The sequence below is a fragment of the Bombina bombina genome, chromosome 1 (genome assembly GCF_027579735.1).
Source record: "Bombina bombina isolate aBomBom1 chromosome 1, aBomBom1.pri, whole genome shotgun sequence".
Classification (NCBI taxonomy): Eukaryota; Metazoa; Chordata; class Amphibia; order Anura; family Bombinatoridae; genus Bombina; species Bombina bombina.
In genome coordinates, this window is record NC_069499.1 from 1537978523 (window position 1) to 1537988655 (window position 10133).

Here is a 10133-nt window from a genome sequence, read left to right on the forward strand (position 1 = left end):
TGTGGGGGACTTTAAGAATGCCTGGGATAGGCATAAGGCTATCCTACAAACTAGATAGGTTTATACTTTTAGGAAATATCAGGCTGAGCCTATGGTTCTTATCCGTTTTGAAAATCTGTGTTTCTATACATCTCTTTCTCTTTCTTCCATCCCTTCTGACCATGCATTCTGAGACTTGATTTTCCTGTGTGTTGTCAGTAAGTGAAGACTTAAAATTTTCCTCACTATGCCATACTTTATACTGACACCTTTGAGTGAGAGCCAATTTCTATCCCTTGATACATTTTCATCAATATTTCTATATCTTGAAAAATTAACTTCTATAAGACATAGACATAAGATATACAGATCTCTGATGGTTGACAGGAGAGGAAGTAGTGCTCGTCATATCATCTAATAAAAAGGAATTATGTTCTGCACTCAACTCTAGTTATACTACAGCAACTGTACCAAAGTTGTTTAACCCCTTCCTGCCGGTACTTATTTGTTACATAAGAACAAAGTTCCGATGTACACAAATAAGTAAAAAATTGAAATCACGCAATCGTACATGCGATCTTGTGATTTCAATGATGGGATCAAGTCAGGGGGAGTGGCTATGACGTTAGACATGCCCTCCAGTTAGGAAGCCGTTATGGCTTCAGGACAGCAGAATAGCTAGGAAGTTCCATGCAGTCCTAACGGCACTAAAGCCCAGCGAAGGTTAGGATGGCATGGAACGTCCTATTGGCGGGAAGGGGTTAATTACTTAATATCTTTCATTAAAAATAAATCTATACTTATTGATAAAAAATTACCATGAATTATGGAAATTTACACCCAGCATAATCCTATTAGACATTTGCGTTTTTTGCAGCAATTTTCAAACTGTTGCTTTAAAAGGGACATAAAAGTAATTTTTTTTCTCTCATTATTTAGGTAAAGCAAACAACTTTGATAAAGTTTCCAATTTGCTTCTGTAATCAAAGTCTCATGGTAATCTTTTGTTGAAGAACAACCTAGGTAGATAACGTGCATGTGTCTGGAGCTCTATATAGCAGAAAACACTGCTGCCATCTTGTGTTCTTACAAATGCATAACACATATTTATTATTGCCAAACTGATGCCGTATAGCGTCATGTACACGCACCTAACTATAACTACATGTTTTTCAACAAAGGATACCAATACCAGTACTGCTTACAGGATAAGGCTGACAATTAAATAAATGTTATCTAAAGGGCCATAAGAGTCAGGAAATAACATGCTCTAATCCACAAGTCTAGAGTTTAACCCCTTCCCGCCATTAAGACGATCCATGCCATCCTAACCGCACTGGGCTTTAGCACCGTTAGGAAGGCATGGAACATCCTAGCCGTTCTGCTGTACTGAAGCCATAAAGGCTTCCTAACTGGGATCGTGGGCTGGAGGGCTTGCCTAGCGTCATAGGCACTCCACCCTGAGCCAACATTGAAATCGCGTGATCGCATGTACGATCGTGTGATTTCAATTTTTTTTACATCAAAACTTTGTCCCGATGTAACAAATAAGTACCGTCAGGAAAGAGCTAAAGGGTCATGAAACCCCAAATGTTTCTTTCATGATTCACATACAGCTTAATACAATTTTAAACAACTTTCCAATTTACTTCTATTGATATTTTGTGCTGAAAAGCATACCTAGGTAGGCCCAGGAGCTAAGAGCTAGCTGGTGATTGGTGGCTGCACATATACTCCTCTTTTCATTGGCTTCCTGATATATTCATTTAGCTCCCAGTAGTGCCTTGCTGCTTCTTCAATTAAGGATGCCAAGAGAATGAAGCAAAATTTATAATGGAAGTAAATTGGAAAGTTGTTTTAAAATGTATGCTCTGTCTAAATCATTAAAGAAAATATTTGGGTTTCTTGTCCCTTTAACCTCTTTGCGGGAATCAAACACACAGTAGAGAAAAGTTAATAGTCATAAAATGCTATGCTCTAATAGATTAGAGTATGTAATTTTTTGACTACTATGACGACTGGACCCAAAAACCAGGTTCAATTTGGAACCAGCACTGCATCATGGGAGAGCGGCACTTCTAGTGTGGGTTTAATCCCTTTACGGGGTTAAGCACACAGTAGCACAAAGTTATAAAATAATATGCTCTTATGGATTAGAGCATTTACATTTTTTACTATGGTTATTTAATAAAATATTATATATATATTCAAGGTTGATGAGTATATTTTAGTGGTGCAACTGCCATAATACATTGGTATGATGGTGCTTAGGATGTGCCTGAGTGTACGTGCTTGTATTGAACTCCCTTCCTGTCTGGGTGTGTCCCTGTATGACTCAGTGTGCCTATAGTTGTCAGTATGCAGAGATTAAAAGGGACAGTGTACACCAATTTTCATCTAACTGAAAGTAATAGACACTTCTATAAAGAATAATATGTACAGATACCGATCAAAAAATCCAGTATAAAACACTCCCCCACCCCCTGCATATGAAATGACCCTGTACACAAACATGAGTCTGAAAATCAGCACAATGTTATATAAAAATAAGCAAAACTATACATTGGTACACACAAAAACAAACAAAAACTGTATGGGCTATATAAATGGATCATCTACAAAACATTTAAGCAAAGAAAAATCTAGCGTACAATGTCCCTTTAACATTCTCTGTGTCCAATATGTTTTCAGCATTTGTAAACCTATTCTGATAATAATTTGGGACACTGCCATAAAGTGACCCTATTCACCATACAATGAGACAATATTTGCTACCAAATGTATATATATATTAGCAATGTCTGGAGCAGCTGCACTAATCTGTCTTAAATGCATTAATAGTATCCTGTTTGGAAAATGTAATTTTTTTTTATTATTTTTATTCTTTAGTCATGTCTGGCTAACATAAAAAATAATGAAAATAATAATAATAATAATAATAATAATAATAATAATAATAATAATAATAATAATAATAATGGAACATTATTTTCCTATGTCTATTTTACTATAGAGGTCTTAGCTCACCACAATGCACTTCCTGAATATCAAGTCCATCTGTTATTCTGCACATTTGCACCTGATATTACTGGTCGCCTTTTTGCTTGGCATGTTATTACAACCAGCCTGTGCATCCACCACTTCTACTACACTGCATCTGTACAGTCTTGCCCTTGTGTGCCAGTCACAGGTGCCACAAACAGCCTCTGCATGCCAACCCGACACTACAATATGCATCTGAGTGCCTGCTTAACACTACAACCTGCCTCTGCGTGCCTGCCCCTGACACCACAGTCTGCTGCTGCGTGCCTGCCCCTGACACCACAGTCTGCTGCTGCGTGCCTGCCCCTGACACCACAGTCTGCTGCTGCGTGCCTGCCCCTGACACCACAGTCTGCTGCTGCGTGCCTGCCCCTGACACCACAGTCTGCTGCTGCGTGCCTGCCCCTGACACCACAGTCTGCTGCTGCGTGCCTGCCCCTGACACCACAGTCTGCTGCTGCGTGCCTGCCCCTGACACCACAGTCTGCTGCTGCGTGCCTGCCCCTGACACCACAGTCTGCTGCTGCGTGCCTGCCCCTGACACCACAGTCTGCTGCTGCGTGCCTGCCCCTGACACCACAGTCTGCTGCTGCGTGCCTGCCCCTGACACCACAGTCTGCTGCTGCGTGCCTGCCCCTGACACCACAGTCTGCTGCTGCGTGCCTGCCCCTGACACCACAGTCTGCTGCTGCGTGCCTGCCCCTGACACCACAGTCTGCTGCTGCATGCCTGCCCCTGACACCACAGTCTGCTGCTGCGTGCCTGCCCCTGACACCAGTCTGCTGCTGCGTGCTACCCATGACACCACAGTCTGCTGCTGCGTGCTACCCATGACACCAGTCTGCTGCTGCGTGCGCGCCTGCCCATGACACCACAGTCTGCTGCTGCGTGCCTGCCCATGACTCCACAGTCTGCTGCTGCGTGCTACCCATGACACCACAGTCTGCTTCTGCGTGGCCGCCCCTGACATCACAGTCTGCTGCTGCGTGCTACCCATGACACCACAGTCTGCTTCTGCGTGGCCGCCCCTGACATCACAGTCTGCTGCTGCGTGCTACCCATGACACCACAGTCTGCTTCTGCGTGGCCGCCCCTGACATCACAGTGGCTACCCATACCATCACAGTCTGCCTGTGCGCGCCCGCCCCTGACACCACAGTCTGCCTCTCCCTGATACCACAGTCTGCCTCTGCATGCCCCTGACACCACAGTCTGCCTCTGCATGTCCCTGACACCACAGTCTGCCTCTGCATGTCCCTGACACCACAGTCTGCCTCTGCATGCCCCTGACACCACAGTCTGCCTCTGCATGCCCCTGACACCACAGTCTGCCTCTGCATGCCCCTGACACCACAGTCTGCCTCTGCATGCCCCTGACACCACAGTCTGCCTCTGCATGCCCCTGACACCACAGTCTGCCTCTGCATGCCCCTGACACCACAGTCTGCCTCTGCATGCCCCTGACACCACAGTCTGCCTCTGCCTGACCCTGACACCACAGTCTGCCTCTGCATGCCCCTGACACCACAGTCTGCCTCTGCATGCCCCTGACACCACAGTCTGCCTCTGCCTGACCCTGACACCACAGTCTGCCTCTGCATGCCCCTGACACTACAGTCTGCCTCTGCCTGACCCTGACACCACAGTCTGCCTCTGCATGCCCCTGACACCACAGTCTGCCTCTGCCTGACCCTGACACCACAGTCTGCCTCTGCATGCCCCTGACACTACAGTCTGCCTCTGCCTGACCCTGACACCACAGTCTGCCTCTGCCTGACCCTGACACCACAGTCTGCCTCTGCCTGACCCTGACACCACAGTCTGCCTCTGCCTGACCCTGACACCACAGTCTGCCTCTGCCTGACCCTGACACCACAGTCTGCCTCTGCATGCCCCTGACACTACAGTCTGCCTCTGCCTGACCCTGACACCACAGTCTGCCTCTGCCTGACCCTGACACCACAGTCTGCCTCTGCATGCCCCTGACACTACAGTCTGCCTCTGCCTGACCCTGACACTACAGTCTGCCTCTGCCTGTCCCTGACACTACAGTCTGCCTCTGCCTGTCCCTGACACTACAGTCTGCCTGTCCCTGACACTACAGTCTGCCTCTGCCTGTCCCTGACACCACAGTCTGCCTCTGCCTGTCCCTGACACTACAGTCTGCCTGTCCCTGACACTACAGTCTGCATGTCCCTGACACCACAGTCTGCCTGTCCCTGACACTACAGTCTGCCTGTCCCTGACACTACAGTCTGCCTCTATGTGCCTGTATTGACAACCTCCCAGTACCGTGTGATATAGCAGAACGAGATTAGAGTTTGACTCACCAGACCGCTGCTCCCTGGAGCCCGGGTCACAACACATGCAACTCGGGGTAGCAGCGTTCGAGCTCCCAATCTATGAAATACCAGCGCCGCCATAATAATTCACACTGACCTCCAGGCTCCAGCAAAGTAGTCTAGCTGCAGACTGGAGCTCTACTCTAGACAGGAAACATGTGACCTCCACTGACTCTAGACAGGAAACATGTGACCTCCACTCAAAGCTTTTTTTTTTTATCAACTTTAATGTAACAAACAACCTATAGACAATCATTCTGAAAACGAAACATTTTGCAGCTTTCTTATTCTTAAAGGGCCAGTAAACCTAAAAAATAATGTTATATAATTCTGCACATAGTGCAGAATTATATAACATTATATTAGCGTTATCTTTATAGAACATAATATTCCCTGTGAATTTTTATAAAAAATGACTGTTTTTCAGACCCACTCTCTGTGCTCTTCTGAGCGGGTCTGTTTTTATCACAGAGCGCATCCGGCCAGCTGTCTAGTCACAGCCTGGCCCAACCGGGCCATTACACTCAGTGCAGCTCGCTCCCACTGTCAGACAGAGCAGGAGCGAGCTGCACTGAGTGTAATGGCGCGGTCGGGCCGGGCTGTGACTAGATAGCTGGCCAGATGCGCTCTGTGTAAAAAACAGACCCGCTCAGAAGAGCACAGAGAGTGGGTCTGAAAAACGGTCATTTTTTATAAAAATTCACAGGGAATATTATGTTTTATAAAGCTGCTGCTATGTGCAGAATTATATAACATTATTTTTCAGGTTTACTGTCCTTTTAATGTTCATTCACAGTGGTGGATTATGCTGATTGTCATTTATAAGCTAACCACTGTGTCATTTATAAAGTAACCACTGTGACTGTCATTTATAAGGTAACCACTGTGAGTGTCATTTATAAAGTAACTACTGTAAGTGTCATTTATAAGGTAACCAATGTGACTGTCATTTATAAAGTAACCACTGTGACTGTCATTTATAAGGTAACCACTGTGACTGTCATTTATAAAGTAACCACTGTGAATGTCACTTATAAGGTAACCACTGTGACTGTCATTTATAAGGTAACCACTGTGAATGTCACTTATAAGGTAACCACTGTGACTGTCATTTATAAGGTAACCATTGTGACTGTCATTTATAAAGTAACCACTGTGTCATTTATAAGGTAACCAATGTAACTGTCATTTATAAAGTAACCACTGTGACTGTCATTTATAAGGTAACCACTGGGACTGTCATTTATAAAGTAACCACTGTAAGTGTCATTTATAAGGTAACCACTGTGACTGTCATTTATAAAGTAACCACTGTGAGTGTCATTTATAAGATAACCACTGTGAGTGTCATTTATAAAGTAACCACTGTAAGTGTCATTTATAAGGTAACCACTGTGACTGTCATTTATAAAGTAACCACTGTGACTGTCATTTATAAAGTAATCACTGTGACTGTCATTTATAAAGTAACCACTGTGACTGTCATTTATAAAGTAATCACTGTGACTGTCATTTATAAAGTAACCACTGTGAGTGTCATTTATAAGATAACCACTGTGAGTGTCATTTATAAGGTAACCACTGTAAATGAACATTAAGAACAAGAAAGCTGCAAAATGTACAAGGCTGAAGTTGGATTCTTATTCAGTCAGCTTCTTATTCTGCAACTGATTACAATTTGCAAAATAAAGATATCTAAACAAACTTACATTTTATAAAAATTAAAAAAAAACATTTTGCACTAAGCAGATAGCAAACACGGCATAATTTTGATTGTTTCTAATAAGTAACTGATATAAAAGGGTTAAAATTATTTTGGTCACTCATTTCTGTGTAGATATATACAGGACTTTAACCCCATTTATAGAATAGACAAATTTTCAGTCTGACCCAATGCTTTTTAAGGCAATCTGGTGCCATCCTTGCCACTTCATACATTTTACCTTTTCTGAATAAGTAACGGGTATTTTAAAAGGGTTAAAATCCTTTGGGCCACAAATTTTTGTGTAGATACATACACGGCGTGAAGCCCATCATAGGACAAGCATGTTTTTAGCCTGGCCCAATTTTTATAGCAAACAAGCTTGTGTCAAAATTGCCATCTCATATATTTTACTTTATCTGAATAATTAACTGGCCATTTGAAAAGGTTAGAATACTTTGGGCCACTCATTTATAGGTGGAATATACAAGGCATGAACCCTTCATAGGACAGACATGTTGTCAGCCTGGCCAACGCTCTTTATGGCAAACAAATTGGTGACAACCTTGCCACTTTATATATTTTACCTTTTCTGAATAAGTGGTATTTTAAAAGTGTTAAAATCCTGTGTGCCACTCATTTCTGTGTGGATATATACAGAGCATGAACCCCTTTATAGCACAGACATGTTGTCAGCCTGGCCCAACGCTTTTTATGACAAAGAAACTGCTGCCGATCTTATCAAATCACATATTTTACCTTTTCTAAATAAGTTACTGCTATTTAAAGGGTTTCTTTGCCATATACATCTTTGGAACAGTCTGAAAACACTTGGATTGTATAAAGGGGCTCACATTCTATATAACCACACAGAAATCAGTGGCCCAAAGGATTGTAACCGTTTTAAAATACTATTTATTACTTAGAAAATGTAAAATATATAAAGTGGCAAGGTTGGCACCAGTTTATTTGCCATAAATAGCGTTGGGCCAGGCTGAGAACATGTCTCCTCTATGATGGGGCTCACATTCTGTATATATCCACACAGAAATGAGTGGCCCAAAGTATTCTTACCCTTTCAAAATACCAATTACTTATTCAGATAAGGTAAATGTATGAGATGACCACGTTGGCACAAGTTTGTTTGCTACATAAAGCTTTGGGCCAGGCTGAAAACATGTTTATTCTATGAAGGGGCTTACTCCTTGTATATGAAGGGGCTCACTCCTTGTATATGAAGGGGCTCACTCCTTGTATATATCCACACAGTAATAAGGGCCCAAAGGATTTTAACCCTTTTAAAATATCTGATTCCTTTTTAAAAAAATGTAAAGTACATGAGGTGGCAAAGTTGTCACCAGTTTGTTTGCTTCAAAAAGCGTTGGGCCAGGGTGAGAACATGTTTATTCTATGGAGAGGTTCACGCCCTGCATATGTCCACAAAAAGTGAGTGGTCCAAAGGATTTTAACCCTTTTAAAATACTAGTTACTTATTCAGAAATTTAAAAATATATGAGATGGCAACGTTGGCACCAGTTTGTTTGCTACAAAAAGCGTTGGGCCAGGCTGAGAACATATTTATCATATGAAGAAGCTCACTACCGGTATATATCCACACAGTAAAGAGGGGCCCAAAGGATTTTAAGCCATTTGAAATACCAGTTATTTATTTAGAAAAGGTCAAATGAAGTGGCAAGGTTGGCAATAGTGTTTGTTGCCATAGAAACCATTGGGCCAGGCTGAAAACATGTTTATCCTATGTAGGGCTTCATGCCGTGTATGTATCCATGCAGAAATTAATGGCCCAAAGGATTTTAACCCTTTTAAAATACCAGTTACTTATTCAGAAAAGGTAAAATATATGAAGTGTATATCAATGAGATAGGTATAGAACTGGCTTATTCATCAAATGATGGTTCCATCTATAACCCATACACTCATATTCCTTAGGGTAGTGCAGGGGGTGCCCTAGTGGTTGGTATACAGTGTAATCCCAAAGAAAAAGAAAAAAGAAAACCACTATTTGGCACACACTTAAACACATAGGTAGATCATCAGAAAGGGAGCCAAAAAAATAAAACAACTTTTACTGCCAAATATTAAAATACACATATTGGAGCATCTGGATTAAAAACACTACGATTGTTTAATTCAAAATAAGACAATAATCGTTGAGGCTCTAAGTTTGGAAAATTAAGCAGATTCCAACACTGTCAGAGGCCCATTGTAAGATGTCCACCGAGATAGAAAAAGATCCCTAAAAAACTACTGACTATGATTTGGTGCTACCCACATAGGTGAGTGAAGGGTGGAGCTTATCAGACTATCTCTTGGTAGGCAGCTGCTTACAATTATTGTGATAAAGGTACGGCTTACAGTGACTAAGGAATGACCAGAATTACCTGTATATCAATCACAGAGAGCACACAAATAAAGTATAACCATGTACAGATTACTCACAGACAGGCGAACGCCTAACACACGTTTCACCTGCGCTTTCTTAAAGCCTCAACGATTTGACAGTAAAAGTTAAAAAGTTTTATTTATTTTTTGCTCCATTTCTGCAGATCTACCTATGTGTTTAAGTGTGTGCCAAATAGGGGTTTTCTTTTTTCTTTTTTGGGGGGATTACAAAATATATGAAGTGACAAGGTTGTCACCAATTTGTTTGCCATGAAGAGCATTGGGCCAGGCTGCTAACATGTCTGCTGTATGATGGGGTTCATGTCCTGTATATATTAACATATGAGAGGCCCCCAGGATTTTAACCCATTTGAAATATCAGTTACTCAAAATTATGCCATGTTTGCCATCTGTTTATTGCAATATTAGATGATTATTTTTATAAAATGTAAGTTTGTTTAGGTTTTTGGAAAGTGTATTATTTTATTTAAAATAAAAATAATGCTAGATATCTTTATTTTGCAAATTGCAATGAGTTGCAGAATAAGAAGCTGACAACTTCAGCCTTGTACATTTTGCAGCTTTCTTGTTCTTAATGTTCATTTACAGTGGTTACTTTATAAAAGACAGTCACAGTGGTTACTTTATAAATGACAGTCACAGTG

At 42.0% G+C, this 10133-nt stretch overlaps 1 protein-coding gene across 1 annotated transcript in view; it reads right to left on the bottom strand.

Annotated features, from left to right (window-relative positions):
• Positions 1-5515, bottom strand: part of LOC128654645 (protein SCO1 homolog, mitochondrial) — a 53724-nt gene extending 48209 nt beyond the window's left edge. The window contains exon 1 of the mRNA XM_053708671.1: positions 5352-5515. Coding sequence (XP_053564646.1) covers positions 5352-5444 — 93 coding nt within the window. The 5' untranslated portion in view covers positions 5445-5515. The remainder of the gene's footprint in view (positions 1-5351) is intronic.
• Positions 5516-10133: the final 4618 nt, after the last annotated feature.